Source organism: Astatotilapia calliptera, chromosome 1 (genome assembly GCF_964374335.1).
Source record: "Astatotilapia calliptera chromosome 1, fAstCal68.1, whole genome shotgun sequence".
Lineage (NCBI taxonomy): Eukaryota > Metazoa > Chordata > Actinopteri > Cichliformes > Cichlidae > Astatotilapia > Astatotilapia calliptera.
In genome coordinates this window covers 6,146,048-6,170,149 of record NC_137422.1, presented here as the reverse complement: position 1 = coordinate 6,170,149, position 24,102 = coordinate 6,146,048, and the positions used below count along the sequence as shown (strand labels likewise).

At 50.6% G+C, this 24,102-nt stretch overlaps 2 protein-coding genes and 1 long non-coding RNA gene across 3 annotated transcripts in view; all 3 read right to left on the bottom strand.

Annotated features, from left to right (window-relative positions):
- Positions 1-24,102, bottom strand: part of LOC145428891 (uncharacterized) — a 205,096-nt gene that overhangs the window by 126,742 nt on the left and 54,252 nt on the right. The window lies entirely within an intron of this gene.
- On the bottom strand, positions 1,035-2,425 carry LOC145429774 (uncharacterized). The gene is made up of 2 exons (XM_080303820.1): positions 1,893-2,425; positions 1,035-1,808 (listed from the first exon to the last, which is right to left on the bottom strand). Exons 1-2 carry the CDS (start codon positions 2,164-2,166, stop codon positions 1,438-1,440), a joined length of 645 nt encoding a protein of 214 aa, XP_080159946.1. The 5' UTR covers positions 2,167-2,425; the 3' UTR covers positions 1,035-1,437.
- Positions 17,044-20,829, bottom strand: LOC145429178 (uncharacterized). Its single transcript, XM_080302312.1, has 2 exons — positions 18,936-20,829; positions 17,044-18,797 (listed from the first exon to the last, which is right to left on the bottom strand). Exons 1-2 carry the CDS (start codon positions 19,711-19,713, stop codon positions 18,061-18,063), a joined length of 1,515 nt encoding a protein of 504 aa, XP_080158438.1. The 5' UTR covers positions 19,714-20,829; the 3' UTR covers positions 17,044-18,060.

Genomic DNA, 24,102 nt, shown 5'->3' with positions numbered 1-24,102 from the left:
CTATAACAATAGCTACTGTCGATTACTCGTACGACTTTAGGGTAGCTTTATCTGACAAACGAACAGGTTCCCAACAGATTCACACAGTGGCCGACCTGTAGGTCGGCAGCTCCCGACCTGCAGCGCAAAACTGGCCGACCTGTAGGTCGGGAGCCGCCGACCTGCAGCGCAAAGCTGGCCGACCTGTAGGTCGGGAGCTGCCGACCTGCAGCGCAAAACTGGCCGACCTGTAGGTCGGGAGCTGCCGACCTGCAGCGCAAAACTGGCCGACCTGTAGGTCGGGAGCCGCCGACCTGCAGCGCAAAGCTGGCCGACCTGTAGGTCGGGAGCCGCCGACCTGCAGCGCAAAGCTGGCCGACCTGTAGGTCGGGAGCTGCCGACCTGCAGCGCAAAACTGGCCGACCTGTAGGTCGGGAGCCGCCGACCTGGCTACTGTCGCTCTCGGTCGGAGGTGAAGTGCATGTAATGTTCGCATGGGCCATTCTCGGTGGAGCATTGATAAATATGGCCACGTTAAGCTGGTTGTCCTTGTGGTTGTTGATGTGCTCTACATTCCTGTCTTTGTCTGTCATCACAAATGGTTCGTAGTCACTCCCAAAACATGATTGTGTACATGCATTTCTCCCAAGCCGCTTGAATGTTGTTTGTTTCCTTGCTGGAAACACTGTCCATTGTACATCAAACATAGTGTTGTAACCTTTATTTGAATAACTAACCAAATGTGTTCTCTCGTTTAGCTGACACAGACGTAACCGCGATATGTGAACAAGATGTGGTTCTTCACTGTGAGAATACTGCAGTGGGTCCAATTACCCTGGTGGAGTGGCGGAAACCACCCTTACGTGATTGTTACCTCTACTTCTTTCAACATGGACGTTCTTACAACAACTACCAATGTGACATGTTTACAGACCGAGTGCAATTGCTCCACCCGTCCATGAGTAATGTGAACTGGTCTGTGATTCTAAGGAATGTCAGTGTAGCCGACACTGGGCTATATTTGTGTGAGCTTACAGCCACAAGCACAACAACTGTGAGCCGTGTCAACCTCACAGTCTCAGAGTGCACAAAGGCTCCTTTTTCGCACTCTCCACAACATAGAGGCCGCCCCGGTGTAATAGCCACCCTGATCCTGTTGCTGATCGCCATCGCCGTGTTGTGTGTTGTAGTGTGGATCCGCACAAACCAAAAACGCAAGACCCCTGAGGGTGAAACGTGTTCCAATGTATGAGTCTGACCACGTAATGAAAATGTATCGGTGTCAAGGTTTGTGTATATGTGCGTGTTGGTATCATGTATCAAAAAGGAAAACACCGCCAATGGCAAATAAAGTACTGCAATGTGTAATGGTTGTCATTTTATTGTCACATACAGTCAAACACCACGCTTTACACCCATGCTAATACACCACATGTCTACACAGCCAAAGCCCTAGCTTTAGGAGTTACAATCAATCTCCAACAAGCTATAAGGGTCGTCGGGGGAGATGCCGAAGACGTGTAGATTGTACACGGCCAGAATCAGCGAAATGCTGGCCTTGGTCTCGTCGGGCACCGTAGGGCATCCAAAGAGGTATCCGAGCGCACGAACCTTCCCCTCGGTGGATTTGAACATGTGATATAGCATATATTGTTCCTCGGGTAAGATCAGCTCTTGCCGGACCATGATGTCGAGAGGCTCGTCGACAGTCGTGATGATGTCCAGCAGGCTGCGGTTCCTGAGGACACTATGGAACATAAACGTGGGCAGCGTGGAGTCGAGCATGCGCTTGGCCGCATGGGTTAACTTGAACTGTGTCAGTTTTCGTTCTGCGGAGAAATAGACATAAATATACAAACAACAAGGTGTCCGTCAAACACGATGATTATTGCAACGAAAAGAAGATACAGTACCTGTCTTTCCCTTTGGTCCCTGCTGCACCAGGTCCTTGTAAATGTAGGGATTGATTTCACAAAGCAATGACAGTAACAGTTTGGCTCGCACCTCGTCTTGCAAGCTGTATTCGACTAGGGCACGTAGGCGATGCACATGGTTTGGTATTTCCGTTATACCAGTTGCGTCTAAGGCATCGTCCTCGTCCGTGTATCTGTCAAAAATACTTTCAGTTAGGTGAGTGCACCGCTCCGCAATGTCATGCTTCCACAGCCTGAGTTGTTCCACAGCCATAACTGTATCCTACGTGGGGTGGCAGTGTATCTGTATACGCGAATGGTTATTCGAGAGATATAGCAATAGCTGGCTACACTTTCCAGCCGACCTGGCTACACTATCCAGCCGACTTGGCTACACTATCCAGCCGACCTGGCTACACTATCCAGCCGACCTGGCTACATTTTCCAGCCGACCTGGCTACACTATCCAGCCGACCTGGCTACACTTTCCAGCCGACCTGGCTACACTTTCCAGCCGACCTGGCTACACTATCCAGCCGACCTGGCTACACTTTCCAGCCGACCTGGCTACACTATCCAGCCGACCTGGCTACATTTTCCAGCCGACCTGGCTACACTATCCAGCCGACCTGGCTACACTTTCCAGCCGACCTGGCTACACTTTCCAGCCGACCTGGCTACACTATCCAGCCGACCTGGCTACACTTTCCAGCCGACCTGGCTACACTTTCCAGCCGACCTGGCTACACTATCCAGCCGACCTGGCTACACTATCCAGCCGACCTGGCTACACTATCCAGCCGACCTGGCTACATTTTCCAGCCGACCTGGCTACACTTTCCAGCCGACCTGGCTACAGTTTCCAGCCGACCTGGCTACAGTATCCAGCCGACCTGGCTACATTTTCCAGCCGACCCAGGGTTCCAGGCAACCTGTAACTCTGGGCTGGCCTACCCAGAACAAGAGCTTATTTAACAGAACAGCACAGGGTAGCAGACTTGTGCTGTGTCTACAGTCATGTCCTTGGCAAATAAGCACATCATAGCCGGCATTGTACGCCCCACAACCCCGGACGCCAAGCGGGCACTACCGCGGGCCGTGTACATGAAGCGTTTCCATGTAAGCAAATGGAAATGCGTACAGGATCAGCAAACCAAGACGCTGGCGGTGGTGCACGCATTGGTGCCCGAAAGGAAGCTATTTGCTTACTGCCAAAGGGTACAAAGAACCTTCCTCTCCTGGTTACCACCGTACAACAAGAATTTGTGTTCAAAGTTATCGCTTCAAGACATTCTGGACTGCGAACTCGATTGCGGGGCCGTTTACTTTATCAACACCGTAGACTTCACCGGCCCCGATCCGAGTGATAGGGATTACGCCGAAAGGTCTTGCACCGAGCCTACATTCGGCTTACAGATCCAAAGCTACAATGGAACCGTGCCCACTGGACGTCCTAACTCGTGGGAGACCACGCGTGCACCTGTCATGGACGATCACACCCGACGTGAAATGGGGCTACCTCCCCGCCTTGTGTCTTCTGCTACAGTGCCCGCCGCGGCACAAAGACCTGGGCCTGGGAGCTACAGGGCGGATGGGCCGTCCGTGTCGCAGGAGGTAATAATCGACGTGGACGGACCATCCGTGCAGGAGGCAATCGACGTGGACGGACCGTCCGCGTTGCAGGCGACAATCGACGCATCTTTCAACGAACCCCAACGGTCAACGTCCTCTACGCCTTCTGTGTCAATCGGAAGACCTACGGACCTATACACGTGTCCCTGTTGTTACGAACGGACACACATGTGTGTGTTTAACTGTGGACACGTTGCATGTGAGAATTGCATCCTGAAAAGCGTGACAGTGTCAGGGTTGCGAAGGTGTTTCTACTGTAAAAGCCGGTGGACGTGGTACCGGTTCGTCCGTATGAGTAGCGTGTCACAGGATGTAATCTGTTCGGATTGTGCTAAGGCTAAGATGTACATCAAGCCTTGCGGTCACGCTAGCTGCGAATGTCCTAATCCTGTTTGTTCAGAATGTGTACGCGGAGAAACGGTCAGGTTGTATCTTTAAGTGTAACATGTGTCACGCGTAGACATAGTCTTGCGCACCTGTACTCTACAACGTTTTAGCAAGAGAATGGGCGTGTGTTTGCTTGCATTGTGATGTTTGTACATGTATGTGTTGACATTGTAATCACCATTTGTCAAATAAAACAAAAAAAAAACCAAAAAAACCCACAAAGGTGTCATCGGCTATGTATGAGTACGTGTGCTGTGTAATACCAAAACGTTCACAGACTCAGTTTATAGTACGTACAAGACAAAACTGTATTTGGTTTTATGTACAGTCTGCGGTAGTAACAACAGATGTGATCTTTGTCTTTGGTGTGTCTTTGGACATTTTACAATTTGAACTTGATCTACAACACTGTGATTGATATTAAACCAACAACAATAAAAAGAGACTTTGGTATCCTACACAGGCGTGAATCTTTATTGCTGTTTTTTTTTGCACACTACAACAACAACAACAGAATAGCACTACATCATATAACCAGTTGGTGAATTGTACAGGTTTGAATTTCTGGTGACATATTCCCGCGGCACTGCCATGTTGGTCACAACGTCCGTCATATCCGAGGGGTCAGAGTCACTGTGTTCTTTTTCGTGTTTCCCTCGCAGTACGGATGCCGTAAGTATCATGGTGACCACGTACATCGCGTATATGATGATGTTGAACACCGCAATAGCACATTCGACGTTATGCGACCTATGCTCGTTACTGGTGAGGGGACGATATAGCAACTCCATGCACCCTGCGATCACGGCCATAAACAGTTCCACGTTCATCATCGCCAAGCACGCGTACACAGTCATGGTGCTCCGTGTGACAGGGTTGGTAGAAGTGGCGGCCGAAGCGTCGACCTTCCGTTTGCTGATTGCGGCGAAGTAACTTAGCACTATGCTCACCACCATGGCAAGGCACCCTAGGACGACCAGAGCAATCCCAGCGTGAATGTAAGCGTATCTGTGCTCTTGGTTACTGTCGTCGTCGTTGTCGTACGTCAGCTTGGACGAATGCTTATGGTCGAGGAAATACATGATGTTATTTGGTAGCGTCAGGAAACCCACGATGAGAGATGTTATGACAGCAATCGAGCTTCCGAGGCGGCCTGTGAATCGCGCCATGGACGAGGCTGCGGCGCCCGACACGGGCGCAAATTTTGCCGCGAACATGTCTTTGCCGTTCGACACGAGCGACTTTAACGCGGGCATTCTCTTGCGGTTCATCGTCGTTGCGTGTAACGTGTCTGGCGAACGTGCGGGGTTTTTTTTTTTAGTATCTACTGACTATTAGTACACCATGTCGGCCGATACGCAACGCTTTGCCGAACTGGCCGCTGTTAGTTTTGCTCTGCGCGACGATGTTAGGAAACGCGACGATCGAATTCAAGACCGTGTCAGGCTGCCTGCACGCGAAGTCGACGAATGACCATCGGTGGTACAAAGTGCAAGGCATAACGAGAACGCTGGACTCTATGGCTCAGCAGAGAAGGCGAGGAAACCATAACCTGATAAACATGGACGTGTTCACACGAGCGCTGCAAGACCGACACAGCAACCCCGAAAGTAAGTTGGACTGGGTCGTCGACTACATCAAACAACTGAACGTCTCCGAGAGCAAGGCTTCAGAGTTTCAGGCTGGTGTGCTGCGGATATTTACGTATAGCAAAGTCCCTAGCGTAGCGGCGTGTAGACGGGTGTGGGATAAAACACGTATGTCAACGCACATCGGAGTGGCGGTGGACGCGGATTGCAAAGATGTATTCAACGGGAAAAAAACCAAACCCCAGGTCGGTCCAGTTTCCCAACTTATCCTCACGCAACTAGAGGCCTTGCACCTGCGTCCGATTTGCGGAGGCTTACGAGTGGCCGGCATACCGTCCCCCGACCGCTGCTCGGGTGCAAAAAAGCGGTACACGTACCATAACCGCTGTGTAGCCGGGTGTAAGGGCATACAGCCAGACTGGGGGTTCTACACCGAAATCGACATGGTTGCGTACGACACGGTCACAAACACAGTGGCGTTGCTAGAGCTCAAGACCAGGCATAACGACGTTCTAGATAAAGCGACGCTATGGCGTTATAACACCCAGCTGTGGCTGACGTGGGTGATGTTTTCCGTCACCTACCCCAGCGCGGCTCAGCGCTCCGCCGCCCACTTGGTCATAGTGAGACCCGGGACGAATTTGGTTAGAATACGGAGCTGTACCAAGCCCACCGTATCGAAAAGCATGAGGCGTAATTTCCCTTGGCTGACATGTTTCTGCACACAGGTTCTCAACTGTCTAGCTCCTACTTGTGTGCACATGAGGTCATATAACAGAAGCGATACTATGTACACGGAGGACCTTTGCTCACAAGTCAACCCGGGAGATCTAAGCCACAGGAACATATGTTTCAACGAAGAAAAGAAGAAACTTAAACTCGACAAAGTGCACTCCGACCAACAGCCTCCGCAGCAGCCGACACAAAGCGTGCCTGATCACTGAAGTGTGTGTGTGTGTGTGTGTGTGTGTGTGTGTGTGTGTGTGTGTGTGTGTGTGTGTGTGTGCCCGTGAGTGCGGCTGCTATAATAACGCCAGTCAGGCCGCGACGAGTTGATAGGACGACGTCTGACAATGGGACTGAAGAACCAGGCGCTGCACGTTATGCTCGCGAATCCCCATCTATCGCCGTTCGATGTGATAGAGCGACCCACGGAACGATACGACTGGATGTTAATCGACCATTTGATAATGAGATTTAAGGTCAAGGCTAGCGACTACGTGGAAGGAGATCGGCTAGCGTCCATCGAAAACATGGCAAGAACACTGGCGGAACATTACAATCGAGACAGATGGACGTCAGAGTGTCTGATTCTGGTAAAGGACGGACGGGGAGCGCAAAAGCCGGCGGTTAGAGAAACCAGAGACCGCTACCCGCTTGCACCCCACCTGGATTTCTGTAGACGGAACGCGGACGCTATAGACTATCTCACCTTGAAACTGCTACGCGACACCAACGTGGCAAAAAAGGCAGTGTTTCTGGTCACCGGACGGGACTGGGGTTCTTCCCGTGACATCTTGTGTGAATCTAACAACGAAGACGTGGTGTTGCATCTGAAAAATGAAGTCGACGGCATCGGAACCGTAGCCAGACCGCCCGGAGTCCACGGGGCGTACGTGGCGTCGTTTGCGAATCGACCTCTGGAGGGACACCTCGTGTTTCTGGACGGCGCGTGCCGGAAGAGCTCGAGCACAGAGGCCGATACTCTGATGGTAGAACTGGCCAACGCTCTTCCGGGCACTGTTCTGGTATGCACGGCAGACTCAGACGTGATAGCCGTGCTCACGGCTTGCGGGCGCGAAGGGCTCACACTGCGGTTGGCCAACACGAGCTACGACAGCAATCGACCGATGCACAGCTCCGCGTTTGGCGACCTGCTCGCGGAGGCGCCCACGGTTGGCGGTTTACGGATAACTGACGCGGACTTCGAAGCCCGCAGGCCCAGATTCCGTGCGCTGTACGACATTGCGGAAGACGACGATCACCTCGGGGAAGAAGAGCTCGAGCTCCTGCACGGAGAGTGGGAAAGTCTCGTGGCGGACAAAGACCAAGACTCCACGTTGCCGCAACGATTAGCTAGGTATTTCTATCTGAGTGGAATACGAGGCTCCGTGTACGGCGAATTTCTCACCAGAGTGTTCAAGTTAAATGCAACGGATAAAGCCGAAGTTGCGCGCAAGATACTAGCACGCCTTGCCGTGGTGGGTCCGCGGGGGTTGAAATCGAAATCGGCATTCGTTGACACTTTTGAGTTGTTACCCGCATGTCACGACGCCGTGGCCTCTGAGGGCTCTGCTGTGAATAACAAACGATGTGGGGGAGAGCTCACTGCGGAGGACGACGCGTGTGTCGCGAGCTCAAAGCGACTACTCGAACGCATGAAAAAACTTAGCAAGCTGTACATGGAAGGCAAGGTGCCTCGCTTCAGTCACGGCAGGTACCTGCGACTGACCAAAATGGGCTCTCATCTGTACGTTCGCGTCAAGCAAGACGTCGCGAAGTACCGGCGGCTAAAACATAAACTCCTCGTCCTTCTTATCCTGTTCGGTACGGATTACACCCGCACGTTCCGAGGACTCGGACCCAAGGGGCTTCTAAAGGTTGGTGCGAACGATCGGTTCGCGAGCTGGTGTGACGATCTAAAGGCTGCGTGGGATAACGAAGATCGCGCCGCATCTTTGGAACAGTACCACGTTCTTTATAAGACATTGGCTTTCATGGCTAAGATCCCTGACAAAACGCAAGCCAGTTGGACTCCGACGCGATCGTCGCTGACGTTCAGAACCATGAAATATGTGTACGACCTGTGGAGCTTGACGCATCCAAAAGGAAGCGAAGCTTATGGTTTCCGTGTAGACGAGAACAGTGTTATGACTTTTGCCGAAACGGCGTAAGTTTTGGGGTGGCTGCGTTGTGCTACGTATGAAAGTTGTGTGTTTATGTACATGGGGGGGGGGTGGTATGTATCTGTGTGCTAATAAAATTGGGAATAAACCGAGCCTATGACTTGTGTGTGTGTAATTTCTGTTTATTTCACAATCATCAATTCCAACGTACAACACTCGAAATGCTTTACAAAGGCAGCTAATAACAGCAAACATCACACACACTTTCAGGGTCACGTTTTCCGTACTCTTATTCAGCAGTCAGTCGATCCGCATGCAAACCGTGCTCGCCTCCCAGTCATCCAGGCCGTATATGTGCATGTTGTGTGAGAGCAGTATAAGGCTAATGCTGTGTTTAGTAACCGCTGGTATATCCGGATTATGGAGCAGCATGCGAATCATGTCCAGCATTGCATTTTCACACGCATCAATTATGTATTCTCTATCATGTTGATAAACTGTCTGCCACTTGTAGCACGTAAACTGAATATCCAGCAGCCGTGAATTGCCCCTGCGGAACACGACGTCAAAGTCTTCGTATTCTTCTGTCAGTATCACGCGTTCTGCGAACATGTGGTCCACGGCTGCCAGGATCTCGGTGACTTTGGGTAAGAAGCTGTAGTCGGCGAGGGCTTTCGATACTCGGTCGAGCCCGCTTCCAAGCGCTGACTGCGCGTCCTCCGTTAAGGTGTGAGTGGCTTTGGTTCGCTCTAGTGGAAAGCAACAGACAGGGCGACTTAGCATTTAACGTTTAAAAGTCAGCGTGTAACGTGTCATCTTACGAGTTATAGTACCTGGGGGACCTTTTGTCCCGTGCTTTTCCATGCTCTCGTACAACTCCTTGTTGTTAGTCTGCACTATACGAAGAAACTTAGCGGCCCGCTCTTCGTTCTCCAAACAGTGATCGATGATCGTACGGGTTTTCCTCACTAGGTTCGGGGTGGAGAGTAACTTGCACTCCAAGCGGTAGCCTTGGAACGCTTCCGAGGCGTCCTCAACTATGTCGGATAACGATTCGTAGCACTCGGCTATGTCGTGCCTGTACGCTTCGAGTTTCTCTAGGCTCATGTTCGCGATCCAAGCTTAGCCTTAGAAAGCTTGTGATGACTACTCGTTCCCGGTCGGCTACTGTGTCTCAGCTGGCTACTTATCTCAATCGGCTACTCGTGCGACGGCTGTATAAGGCTGATGCCGTCTACTAGCCGCTGGTGTATCTGGATTATGGAGCAACTTGTGTGTAAATCCCAGTCGGTCGCTGTAGCCAGGTCGGCTGGGTAATGTAGCCACCAGGTCGGCTGGGTAATGTAGCCAGGTCAGCTGGGTAATGTAGCCTGGTCGGCCGGGTAATGTAGCCTGGTCGGCCGGATAATGTAGCCGGGTAGGCTGAATAATGTGGCTGAATAATGTGGCTGGGTAGGCTGCATAATGTATCCAGGTCGGCTGACTAAGTCGGCCGGTGCCGTAGGTCGGCCACCTTGTTATTTTGGAGTAGGAGTGGGGGGCTTTAGGTGTAACATATAGTGCTTTAGGTGTAACATATAGTGGTTATATGTATAATAAATAACATATCACACTGAGCAAAGTGATCGTGTTCGTTTATTATTTTTTCATTGTTTCAAATACACACAAAGAGCAAAGAGCATTGTGACATGGCAACAAACATACACAGTTTCACAGCGGTACAATGATCCACGTGTGTTGAATACATAACATGGCCTACAAACGAATGTCATTTCTTGTCAAAATATTTCAACAGTGTACCTTTGCTATTGCTCACACGGGTACGTTTCGCGGCGGGCTCGCCATGATCAGAATGTGTTGCGAGGGGTGGTCGGTCAGAGCAAGGTTGCAGTGTTTGGCTGACATCGATTGCTTTTGCCAGCGACTCTAAATATTTGATCATGACGCTACTTTGAGGACCAGGGCACGGTTTTTCTTTTCTGCGCACGGCTGACATAGTGGCCACGGTGTCACAGGGGCAATCGGCGTTTGTAGTTACACACCTCGACCCGGCTCACATAGCAACGATGTGTCCACAAAAGTCCACGCTGTCCTCTAGATCACCGTCGGACTCTACGGGTGCCACTGGGTCTTCCGCAGGGCGATGTGAATCCACAGCAGCGTGGTCGATGTACTCGTCTTCGATGTACTCGTATTCTGTAGGGGCGCTCGTTCTTCGGCGTTTAATCTCTGGAGACTTACACGCACTGGACCCGTCGTCCGTGCTTGAGCTCAGTCTTGGGCGTTTAATCTTTGGAGACTTGCACTTGCTCTCGGGATTACTGGCGTCCGAATCCGAATGAAAAGAAGGTGACTTTCTCCGACGCTTGCCTGGACCTTTCGCTCGATCGCCCTTGTGCTGCTTCTTCCTGCTGGTTGTTGTCTTACGGCTTAAGCGATCAATCGGCGTTTCCTTTACCTTTCTAGGTGGTGACTTTGTAGGAGACTTTGCGGGCGACTTGCTAGTGAACTTTGCACTTGTCGTCGGTCGATCGTCACCAGTGTCATCTTCATCGCCGTGGTGTTTGCGTCGTCGCTTTTCTATTCTCGCCGGGGCGGGTTCCTCCTCCTCCTCCTCGGAGTCAGAGGAAAATAACGCGCCTTTATGCACACCAGAGTGTTCGGGGATGTCGTGGTCCGACTCAGCGTCAGAGTCGTCAGCGCGACGGCGGCGGTCAATTCGACCGAAGGCTATCTGTTTCACAGGGCCGCAAGCGTCAGAGTCACTCTCTACGATGCTGTAATCGTCCTCGCTCCTGTCGTCAATGAAGTCGTCCTCCAAGTCGTATTGATCTAGACGCTTGTCATCATCGTATCTGCCCGACAATTCATCCTTGTCATACTCCTCCGTGGCCAGCAACTCTTCGCCTTGGGCCGCTGTGTAATCGTACTCCCCTTCTTCTTCGTCCTGGCCAGATTCCTCATCGGCGTCATCCTCGCAGCTCATTGCTTCCTGGCAAAGCAATTCTTCTCTGTCAGCGTTGGAGCGGGACGTTTTGTTGGCTCTGCTTTTCTTGTTGCACTGATCACGGTCCACCAGCGTGGTCTTTGTTGCGAGCGTACGCGCAAAAGCTCGTTTGCCTTTTCTTGCCTCGGATGAAATTGTGGCCTTTGTTGCGGGTGCACGCGTGAAAGCTCGTTTGATTTTGCTTATCCAGTTTTTGGTCGATATGGCGCCCAAGCGGTCGATCAGAGCCAAACTCAGTTTATCTTGTAAACCGTGGGCGTTCAGCTGTTCTACCACGATGGGATTGCTAGACACCCATTGTTCCAACACCAAACTGTATTTCTCGTGCAGCAGCGTTTTCTCCAAGCCGAGAACGCTGCACACAGCTTCTCGTCTTGTGTTATCTGCGTACAACCAAGCTGCGCTTTGTAATAGAGTCCCTATGTTTCTGACCCACGTGCCCAAAGGGGGGTTGTCAGGCACGATCATAGAAAAGCACCAGGGTTTTTGGGACGGTGATACCGGTCCGGTTGCGACGTCGACGTCGCGTCTCGACGCTTTTTCTGACCTAGGCGAGGCAGATCCGACTGAGACGTTCGACGCTTTGCGGTTGGAGTTACCGTCGTCCGGCGGCGTGTTGCTGTTGTCGTCGTTGTCGTCGTCGTCGATATCGTCGGCGGTCTTGGTGTTCTTCTTCAGCTTGTTAATTTTGTTGTGGTACACCCTCAGGTTGTGGAAGAGCACTTTCATGTTGCTATAATCTCTGCCTCTAGCAGTGTCTTTCGGAGCCGGTGTGTCTTTTATCAGCTGTTGCCACTTCTTAAAGGTGTCGTTTATGTTGTGGGTGCCCAAGTTCCTGAACAGGTCTCTCGTTGCATGCCTTTGCGCTTTGTTGATGACACCGCTGTTCGACGCTCTAATCCGCCTGTCGATGCTGGCCAGGGCGCGCCAGTCTTCCTTGAACTGTTGCTGCAGTAAAGCAATGTTGTTCCTATGAATCTGCGCGCGATACGCGCCGTCTTCGTTGTAGCACTCGTAGGCTCGAACGTACTGGTTGGCTTTTTGCGTATTACACAGTAACAGCTCTGCAACAGCAAACGCATTGGGCACCCTGTCGTCCATTAGCTTGATGCCCAGATCCACTATCTCGCACATTATCGGCTCTTCGATCGCGCAGGCCACGTGTTTTGGGGTGTAGTTACACCAGTTGCTGGCGGGAGGGCTCACCCGTTTTAGGAACGCGGTAAGCGCAGGATTGGTTATGTCCTGATGCAACTCGGGTCCGGCCAGGAAAGTCTCTCTGCCGCTGAGCTCGTTTAGCAGTGTGTAGCAACACTGCAGCAGCTCTCCGCTACCTTTTACGCAGGAGTGTTTCAAGGCCCTGCAAAAGCGTGCGGTGGTAGATATGTATAACGTTCGCTTGTCCTTCTGCTGGTCGCGCAACGAAACCACCGGTGTCATGTTACCTCGCTTACGGCCCACCACGCGTGCCGTGCGTCTGAAGTACACAGTTTTGGCCACGCCGGCGTGACACGTGAATCTCGACAGATCGCATATCACGTCCACGTCCGAGAAACAGTCCACGCTTCCCGGTCGTTTACTGACTTGCAGGTCAGCTGACTCAGTGTCCAGTACACAACACATGGGTTCCACATCAGCAATGGTGTCTCCGGTTTCCCCACACGTCTGCGTAGCAGACGTTCTGTCATTGTCCTCTCCGCTGCGTAACAACTGCATCGGTTGTATGTGCTTGAACGATGGAGTGAGAGCATCCGGATGAGTGGGGACTTCTAGAGACATGTCCCAGAACTCATATCTATCGCCCGTTATGTCCTTTAACAGGTTTAAGCTTTGGACACCCGGCACGATTAGGACCTGCTGCATGAAATAAGCAGCGCTCCCGCTCATCAAATTCACCGTGTACGTGCCCAACATCGATCTGGGCTTGTCACAGAACCGTAGCTCTAACTCCTTGTCCGTTTGGGACCACATTGTCACGACCGGTATGACAACGCGGTCCTCTGCGACGGACTTCAACGCTGTAGAGGGTATGTAAAAGAGGGTGTAGTTTTTCAAAGCCAACATTAGCTGTTTCATACCGGCCCTGTCTTCGGTTGACATACATTCTAAGCCATCGGCTCGCAAGTCCATAATATCCATCAAAGCAGTCAAAAGCGACTTGGAAGGGTTTTGTTTGAAACGGCCGATGTCTTCGATCACCATGTCTCTGACGATTTTCCGTGTCGTCTTGTGTTGAAACGCTTTGCTTTTCTCGGATAACATAGACTCTTTCACTGTCATGGCTTCGGCTACCTGGTCGAATAAACCAACGGTGTCGGTGCACGTGAACGCCCGACTGTCCTTTTGTTCATCTGAGTACCAGGCAGGCTTGTCGGTCACCACGAACTGCATATTCGTCCCGTGTGTGAGTGCTCTGATGTACAAGGGAAAGCAATGCCCCTGCTTTATGTTCTCGCTCCAACCGAGATGTTTCCAATTGCTGTGTGGGATAAGCTCTCTCCTTATCTTCAACTCTTGTGAAATGTCTCTGAGTCACGACAAAACACTCCACACGGTGACGTGAAATGCCTGTCCGACCCACAGCACCAACGTTCCCGACCTGCAGCTCCAACGTCCCCGACCTGCAGCTCCAACGTTCCCGACCTGCAGTTCCAACGTTCCCGACCTGTAGTTCGTTCCAACGTCCCCGACCTGCAGCTCCAACGTTCCCGACCTGCAGTTCCAACGTTCCCGACCTGTAGTTCCAACGTCCCCGACCTGCAGCTCCAACGTTCCCGACCTGCAGTTCCAACGTTCCCGACCTGTAGTTCCAACGTCCCCGACCTGCAGTTCCAACGTTCCCGACCTGTAGTTCCAACGTTCCCGACCTGCAGTTCCAACGTCCCCGACCTGTAGTTCCAACGTTCCCGACCTGTAGTTCCAACGTTCCCGACCTACAGCACTTCTTGTTTTGCTCACAGCAGCTTTGTTGCTGGGCGCAGAGTAAAAGTCACCAAGTTAGTGTGTCACTCCCAGACCGCAACCCGCTCAACTAGGCCTCGTGCTCCTTGTAGCGTTTGCAATTTCTCAGTGCTACACATTTAATTAACTACGGCCTTTGTGAATCATGGACGTCGACTGGATTTCCACATTACAAATGCGCGCAGCTCGCATGCGTCTTAAACTTGTGTATAGGGAAAGTGTGACCGGTGTGAAACACAGACTGGTCCACGTTGTCAACGTACACGTGGAGAACGCTGCAGATCTCAAGGCCACGGGCCGTGGTTCGAGAAAGAAAGAGGCCAAACGCACAGCAGCTAAAGCGCTCTATGCGTTACTACAGGACAGGATCGACCGGCAAACGGCGTCCAAGGCTACCGAACCTTTTCAAGAGCAAATCGACGACAACGCACGCAAGTGTAGCAACCCCTTCCATGAGTACACGGTACTCGATAATAAACGAAAACGGACTGACCTAGAAGCATCCGAGTGTGAAGAAAGTCAACCCGACCCCGACGACTGCACAGAGACACCTCGGTCAAAGGAACACTACCCTCAACAGTCTGATAATCACATTGGACAACTGCAGGTGTGTCAGGCTGCTTGTGTGTATTTACACACATAACGTTACAATTGCAAATATGCTGTACATATAACACATCGTATTGCCTCTTTCAACAGGAAATCTGCCAGCAGACCAATTGGCCATTGCCCAAATATAACTTTGTCTTCACTGAGGGTCCTCGTCGCTACGCATGTCAATGTCAACTTACTATACCCTTGGACGTCCACGCAAGTGATGCCGACTGTGCAGTAGATGCCACGTCTGATCGCGTTCGTACACGACTACACGGTGGGCAACACGGTGGGCAGGCGTGGGATTGCATGTCATATCCATAACATAAATGGCGGTAACAAGTGTAGTAATTCTCTGTGAAACTTTTGTGTTTCCTCACCACAGGCACGGGAGACTCTAAAGGAGCGGCTAAACAAGCGTCGGCTGGGAACACTCTCCTTTGGCTTTACAGACACAAGCTCATCTAGCAATCCAGCCGCATACACCATGCTGAACAACAGTACGACGTGTACTCATCGCCGGGATATGTGGTGTACATGGTCTATGATACTTGTAATGATGGTGTCCGTCCTACTTCTTGTGTATGGTGCGTACTGCATGTGTACGCTTTGCGTCGAAAGAAATAGACACAGGCGAATCGTCAGGTTTCATAGAACTCGTATATAATTTTTGTGTTAGACATGAAATAAAGACAAAAACATTTTCACATTACATTGTTGTCTTCTTCTTTTGCACATACTCATAATAAAAAAAAACTGCACAAAAGTACAAAGAAGGCTTGTTCCGCGACCCGGGGCTCCTCGGACCTCCTGTGTCACAAATGCTGCTTCTAACCAAAAAGTGTGGCGACAGACACACGGTCCAGCAGTGTCAGTCTTGGACCGTCTTGCGATGATGATGTTTCAGCAGTGATTCCTCTTGCTCGGTTACCACGGTCATAACCGATGGACTCTGTGGCCCAACGACGACCGAGTGCCCACCGTCACAGCACTCGTCGTCCATTGCACAGGTGGTGGGTTTGTACACGGCGTTGTATACTGCGGTGCCATCCCCCGGTTTGTAAATGTACGAAGGGGTTCGTCTTTCGTACAGTTTGTAGCTGATCAGTGCCAACCCCAAGACAATGAAGACCGGAGCCGCTATAACTGTGACCTTAAGCCAGTCCTCGTTCTCCGTCCACCACCAATATGGGCTATAATCGTTGTGACCGCTCATGGTTGGTCGTGTAATGTGTGGTGGTATTAGACAAAAATCACAGTCTTGCACAAGGAGCGTCAATGTGTATAAGAGCTTGTTTTTATTAAAAAGCATCATTAGTAATGAGATGTATGCACAGATACATAGGAGCGGTACAACATACAATCAGTGGTGCCTTTTCACAAGGCCAACACCGTTTCAGAAGAGATCCCCAGGTAGACCAGCAGATCCCTACGGTCCAAAAGGTTCAGGATTGCAAACATGACACACTTGTAATATTTTTTACAGTAGTTTAAAATCTTGGGGGCCAGTTCGTAGATGCTCTTTTCTTCCATCCAACCATATGGAATGTGCAGACAATCGCGACTATCCAAAATGTTCCAAGCAAGAAGCATTTTAACCCTACGGATTTCACTGCCGCTGAGTTCACACATCAACTGGCAAAGCATGCGCTGGGCGTGAACGTGGTCGACGTCCTCCAGAACCAGTTGGGTTGGACATGTCGCATTGTAATGCTTGTCGTTTGTCAGCGCGTCGGGATTCATAGCTCGGAACGAAGCTTCGATTGTTTCTCTCGTCACATCGCAGCATAAATGCCGACAAAGGAGTACGATCAGACACTCCGGGTGCCCGTCGGTCTTGTTGTATTTCTCCAAGACGCGTTTGATCTCTTGATGTTGTCGGGTTTCGTACACGAACTCAGTGTCTTCGCTGAGCGTTTTCACCAACCACCGAAAAGCGGACGGTTCTTTGTTCAGGTAATAAGATATGCGGAAATGCCATGATAGTTCCATGTCAGAACACGAGAAGGAGTTCTGACTGCTGTGAAGCTACACTGAATTCAGATGCAACATAAAGCCTGCTTTGAGCTGTCCGGGCTACAGCACGGAGCCCGCCGACCTGCAGCACGGAGCCCGCCGACCTGCAGCACGGAGCCCGCCGACCTGCAGCACAGAGCCTGCCGCCGACCTGTAGCACAGAGCCCGCCGACGACCTGCAGCACGGAGCTGTCGGGGCTACAGCAGTTGCTTGTTGTACAGACGACAGGAGACGTGATGTTTTGTTGAAGTTCAGAGTAACTGTTTATTGATATTATCGTCATTTTATTTGTCTTGCCATGGGCAAACTCACCCGTTTGTAGATTACGCTTTGATTACACAGCAAACCAGAATGTACTATATACATGTGTATATAAACAAAAGCGATTACAATAAGAGACACAATACCAGTAGCATGCGCGTTTTTGCACATAACGCTTTAGGCACCAAGCGAGACACATTCCCTTCAGTGTAGCATTTGTCTTCATCAATTATACCAGATACACATTGGTAAGAAAGACTTTATGGCGAGACACATTCCCTTCAGTGTAGCATTTGTCTTCATCAATTATACCAGATACACATTGGTAAGAAAGACTTTATGGCGAGACACATTCCCTTCAGTGTAGCATTTGTCTTCATCAATTATACCAGATACACATTGGTAAGAAAGACTTTATGGCGAGACACATTCCCTTCAGTGTAGCATTTGTCTTCATCAATTATACCAGATACACATTGGTAAGAAAGACTTTATGGCGAGACACATTCCCTTCAGTGTAGCATTTGTCTTCATCAATTATACCAGATACACATTGGTAAGAAAGACTTTATGGCGAGACACATTCCCTTCAGTGTAGCATTTGTCTTCATCAATTATACCAGATACACATTGGTAAGAAAGACTTTATGGCGAGACACATTCCCTTCAGTGTAGCATTTGTCTTCATCAATTATACCAGATACACATTGGTAAGAAAGACTTTATGGTTTACAACACATGTTGTGCATGTATATCAAAAACCATATAAAAACACGAATATATATATATATATAAATAAATAAATATAAATATAAAAGTACAGTGAGAAAGACTTAGCTTCATGGTTTTACAACACTTATGTTACACGAAAGTGTCAAGTGTATACCCTGTGGTCGTTAGAAGTAAAGTAAAGCTTCGATTGTATTTCCACGTCGTGGTGACATCCAAACTCTTGTCTGATGTCAATTTTGACACCCCCGTCAAAATCATTTGGAGGTTGACTGAATAGTTGCTCTGGGTATCTGTGGTCGATGGTGTAATGCAAATCTGTCTGCGCCCTGCGTTGTGTAATCGCAGGCGAGAACACGGACAAGGCTAAACTTTTAGCTGCCAGCATAGAGATGAAATGCGCAAAGGTTGAGCTCTCGGAAGGCATACAGTCAAACACAACCTCAACGACATCAGCATCACCTTTACCGTAGTGTACGCGGATCCATCTGTGTAGATAATATAGCATAGAGTTGAACGCATTAGACGACGTCAACTGGCGTACTCTCTGGTCCCTTCTGTCTGTGATAGGCAGAACTTCTGCCAAACCAGTGTTGGTTTGTCCTGAGCACCACACGGCCAGTATAGTCTGGTCAACAAACACAAAACAGCACCAGTGGAAATGCAGACCGCCCATGTTCACATCGAACAGTTGTGGCGTGTACACATCGGGCGACAACATGAGTTGCGTGTTAGGCGTGTGGCAACCCATGGCGATGTGATCCCAAAAGCCCGGAATGTGCGGCATGCACACAAATCTGTAGGCCATCGCCTCCGGCATGGGCGAGTTCAGCCAGTACTTGAAAGCCATCTCGTCTCGGTTGTTGATTAATCTCTCGAAAGCTGGAAGACAAAAAAAAATGTTCAAGTGAGCGTAGTGTGCTCTTGTGAAACCATGCAGTGTGTGTGTGTGTGTGTGTGTGTGTGTGTGTGTGTGTGTGTGTGTGTGTGTGTGTGTGTGTGTGTGTGTGCAGAACCAACCATTTCTCAGTTCGTCCACAGTCGGAGCACTGCAATGCAGATGCATGATCGTACGCACACCTTCGTCCCCTTCGGTCCTGAAAGCAGCCGTTTGGTCTAGCTCTAGATTCCACTGCACGTGTGCCACGCTAGCTAGCTGGTTGACAGTGACATTGACAATAGCGCGCCTCGACTGCACTTTGTGTATGGCACACCCTTTGTGTTTCGTGTAGCACACAGAGCATATGACACACCCGCAGGCACACTGCAGGGGTCTGTTTAGCTTAATCGTGTAGTCGACACAGAGCACAGTGGCGTTAAATGCACATTGACACACTGTACATTTCACAGCGTTGGAAACTATCTCAAGTATAGACTTGAGTGTTTCGCGGTATTCTCCGTCTTCTAGTATAGACTTGAGTGCTTCGCGGTATTCTCCGTCTTCTGGGTTTACGTGCAGTGTCGGCGGCTGCGGCGGAGCTACAGCTGGCGTACTAACAGGCGACACGCGTTCGCAGGATAATGTATCTGCTGCGTGTGCTAGCATCGCGTGTTCTTCGGTATAGCTCAGATCGTCTTTGCGATCTGAAACACTAGAGTTGCTATAGTACCCATGGCCTGTGACGGCTTCTCCGTTATGTGATGATGTCGATGACAACACATAGTTGGGATTTGGTACGTTTTGCTCATTGTTGCTTCTGTTGCCATTGTCCGTCCACGCTCTCGCCGGGGCAAACCCAAGGTCGTCGTCACCATTGAATGCATTCACGTAATCTGCAGACTCTTGGGCTGTCTCCATGTCCGCGAACCTATTTTGTACACAAACACAGTGTACAAATTAGATGTGAGTGCTTTAGAAAGACGATTGGCGATGTACACACAGACTGTGGGACCCTCGCCATGTAGATGATATAGTACACTTACCTTGCCGCAGGAACCTCGGTTGTCTCCCTGCTTCTCTTGCTGCCAATTAATCTTGGGCTGGTGCTGTGTTGTTGTTGCATTGCACCCTGATATAAAACAACATTGTCTGCTGTCGCTGGGGCCGGTACAACATCTAGGTACCGAAGGATATCGTCGACGGTTTCGTCAGGCGACTCGTGAGGCAACTCGCTGTGGTTTTGGTATTTTGGCACCTCGTCTTGCGGCGGCTGTTCTGCGGGCTCGTCGCTTGTGTTCTTCTTTATAGTAGTGTTACACATGTCTCTCATACACTGTAGGCTCACCACGGCCACAGTAGAATCGGAGTCATCAAAGGGCAACAACTGTGAGCTTGCTTCGGTCGGGCATAGGGGCTCCTCTTCTCTAGGCTCGGTAATGGATGCCAGATGCCGGCACGCGTCGCTTGTTTCGATTGTTTCCTCTTCTCTAGGCTCGGTAATGGATGCCAGATGCCGGCACGCGTCGGTTGTTTCGATTGTTTCGATTGTTTCCTCTTCTCTAGGCTCGGTAATGGATGTCAGATGCCGGCACGCGTCAGTTGTTTCGATTGTTTCGATTGTTTCTAGGGGCTCCGCTTCCATAGGCTTGGCGGGGGAGCGCAGATTCGAACTGATTTCCTTTAGGGCTGCCTCAGCGGCCTTTTGGCTGGATTCTTCTACTTGTACTGAGGCGACCCACCGACATTTAATATCTTGCGCCTGGTTGTTGGATAAAACACGAAGGTCTGGCGTTGTTTGTTGTGTATCAAGCTTGGGTTTTTCACCATTGGGTACTTCCTGACCGTTCACGACACCAGGCTTGCGTTTCCATTGAGGAGTCGTTCTCGCTGCCTGCCCGCGAGCCCTATGCTTGTGGTGCGGCGTTTGCATCGCCGTTCGAGGGCCAGGAGGAGTGGAACGGCTGTGCGTTTCACCTGGTTTTGCTGGAGATGTGACCTTAGTTTGGGTCGTGATGGTTGGCCGTGTGCTCTGCTCTGAAGCGAGTGCGCTGTTGCTGCCGCTTTGAGGCTTGCGGTGGGTGTTGCGTTGATTAGACATTTGTTTGCGCGGCAAGACGCCGACATGCTCCCGCGTACGTGTCCCAGATGATCCTTTTCCAATACCATGAACCTGTCTTGATGTCGTTGCCACGGTTGGAGAAGACCCTTTGGTGGCTGCAACAGCGGCGGTAGTAAGACTGGCCTTTTTCGTGGAGGCTGCGCGCTGACTGTTTGATTTATGTTCTTCGGGTAATGCCACCTCGTCTTCCGAGTCCGATGAGTCCGATGAGTCCGATGACGACGAAGCAGACGGCGTCGCGCTCGATCCAGATGAACTCGAGCCGGACGACCCGGAGTGATGCGATTCTGCATCACTCGCACTGGAATCGGATGATGAGGCATCATCGGCATTGCCCTCCTGGAGTGCTCGGCCGTTCGTCAAAGAGTGTCTTTGGATCTCTGTGTTCTCTTCCTCCTGAGGCGCAGCTCCATAATTATACTCCGTGCTGCGTGTCAACCCGGCATTGTTGTCTTCGTCAGAGTCGCAGTCTTCTGAGTCGGGGGTGCGAGTGAGTTTAGCATTCCTCCACGGTCTTTTCACACTGTTGTTACTTTTCACTCGCGGTGGCGTTTGCTTCGGACTCGGTTGTCTCGTCGATTGAGACGGTTGGGTGGGCACAGTGTGTGAACTGCGAGGCTGCTCTTGGCCGATAGCGCGGCGTCTGATGTCTTGTGCATCGCGCCCAGTAGAACTGAGAGGCGCACGTTGTAAGGTGATGGGCTTTCCTTTAACCCGGAGAGGCTTTGGTTTGTCGTGATGTGGTTGAGCAGCCTTAGCGGGTAGGTATGAGGTGTCCTTCTGCCTATTGCTCCGATTCCTGTCTTGTCCCGCGAGCTTATTGTTTAAGCGACTTGGTGTGACATCCAGACGCTTCTGTTTATACCCAGTCCTAGAATTTGACATAGGTGTGGTATTGGTATCCCGGGACGTAAGGCGCTGACGGTGCTTTTCTTGTGGTTGTTGCCCTTGGTATCTAGACGAAACGGTTTGGTTGCTTTCCACGTTGTATCGTCTCTGTTTAGCTGGGGTGTAGTATTCCTGCCGTGAATGGGTGCGATTCACAGTTGTCGATTCTCTCAAACCTGAGCTCGTGGGACCGCATGGTCGGCTTTCATTGTTGTATATGCGATGTGTCTTATTATTCTCGTATTCTCGTCGCCGCTGCACGTTCCGAAAAACAGAGGATATTCCTGGTGGTCGTACGGGTCCACACCGTTCGCTGTCGTTTTCTTGACGCCATTGGTATGGTGCATAGTACTCTGCCATGTTCCCTAGTGAAAACGAGCTGAGATCCTCTTAAGCACGGTGTGCACACATAAACTAAGGATCTGTATTTCTCTTTGGATACACAACGCCTTCCGGAGAATACACAGGTCCAAATTATGTTGTTCCTGGAACATCAACACATAGCTTAGAGTAATCTGGTGGTCAAAATGCACGAGTGTTACACCCTACCCTGAGAACTATATTCCATAACACTATGTAAAACACACAAGAGACGACTACTTGTGAAAGTTGTATTATGTTCACAGTACACCAATTGCAAAGTGCCCGACCTGTAGTTCCAAAGCTCCCGACCTGTAGTTCCAAAGCTCCCGACCTGTAGTTCCAAAGCTCCCGACCTGCAGTTCCATCGTTCCCGACCTACAGTTCCAACCTTCCCGACCTACAGTTCCAACCTTCCCGACCTGTAGTTCCAAAGCTCCCGACCTGTAGTTCCATCGTTCCCGACCTGCAGTTCCATCGTTCCCGACCTGTAGTTCCAAAGCTCCCGACCTGTAGTTCCATCGTTCCCGACCTACAGTTCCAACCTTCCCGACCTGTAGTTCCAAAGCTCCCGACCTGTAGTTCCATCGTTCCCGACCTGTAGTTCCAAAGCTCCCGACCTGTAGTTCCATCGTTCCCGACCTGCAGTTCCATCGTTCCCGACCTACAGTTCCAACCTTCCCGACCTGTAGTTCCAAAGCTCCCGACCTGTAGTTCCAAAGCTCCCGACCTGCAGTTCCATCGTTCCCGACCTGCAGTTCCATCGTTCCCGACCTACAGTTCCAACCTTCCCGACCTGTAGTTCCAAAGCTCCCGACCTGTAGTTCCATCGTTCCCGACCTGTAGTTCCAAAGCTCCCGACCTGTAGTTCCATCGTTCCCGACCTGCAGTTCCATCGTTCCCGACCTACAGTTCCAACCTTCCCGACCTGTAGTTCCAAAGCTCCCGACCTGTAGTTCCATCGTTCCCGACCTGTAGTTCCAAAGCTCCCGACCTGTAGTTCCATCGTTCCCGACCTGCAGTTCCATCGTTCCCGACCTGCAGTTCCATCGTTCCCGACCTACAGTTCCAACCTTCCCGACCTGTAGTTCCAAAGCTCCCGACCTGTAGTTCCATCGTTCCCGACCTGCAGTTCCATCGTTCCCGACCTGCAGTTCCAACCTTCCCGACCTGCAGTTCCAACCTTCCCGACCTACAGTTCCAACCTTCCCGACCTGTAGCACCAAAGCCCCCGACCTGTAGCACAACCTTCCCAACCCGTTGTGTTGTTGTATAATTCTGTTAACCAATACCCTGTTAGACCAATAAACCTCGTAGACAACCAAGAACATGACTGATAGAATCATAGCTGTGAAGCCACAAAATCTAGTCACTCACGCATCTTACTGGTGAAGTTCCTAGCTACTGCACGCAGCCAGGACTACGAGTAATATTTACAAGATGGCAATGGTCCATACTGTGTAGTAGTAGTAGTAGTAGTAGTAGTAGTAGTAGTAGTAGTAGTAGTAGTAGTAGTAGTAGCAGCAGCTAGTTAGTTAGTTTTATCGGTACATTCCGATATCATGGTCGACAGGCCCAAGGTCGTGCTTAGTACTGGACAATGTTACCTGCCTGATATTGACAGGGACACTGCTGTGATTGACAATGTCACTGTGCCCCGGAAAAGGAAAGCTTTATTTCTATCGGTTTCCAATGATGTCGTACACGACAGTCCGTCGGACGAACTGTCCTTCTCTGCGTTGTCCACCGCCGATAGAGCTACGTTCCAACTGCTTCTATATCTCACGTATTGTTGCAAAGGTACAGTGCTTCAAGTCACACTAGAGGACCCGGACTTCGTGTCCATGTCGCCACCTATCCGAGAGGATAACGCTCACGGAAGATTGTTTTGTTTTATTCTAAATATGGACAATGACAACGAAGTATCAAGTGGAGACGGC

Excerpts from the sequence above, each read along its gene's own strand:
- LOC145429774 (XM_080303820.1), bottom strand. The coding sequence starts at position 2,166 with ATGGCTGTGGAACAACTCAGGCTGTGGAAGCATGACATTGCGGAGCGG. Across the intron at positions 1,809-1,892 it reads GGGACCAAAGGGAAAGACAG|AACGAAAACTGACACAGTTC; the intron begins GTACTGTATCTT and ends ATTTCTCCGCAG.
- LOC145429178 (XM_080302312.1), bottom strand. The coding sequence starts at position 19,713 with ATGGAGACAGCCCAAGAGTCTGCAGATTACGTGAATGCATTCAATGGT. Across the intron at positions 18,798-18,935 it reads TGTGGACGAACTGAGAAATG|CTTTCGAGAGATTAATCAAC; the intron begins GTTGGTTCTGCA and ends TTTGTCTTCCAG.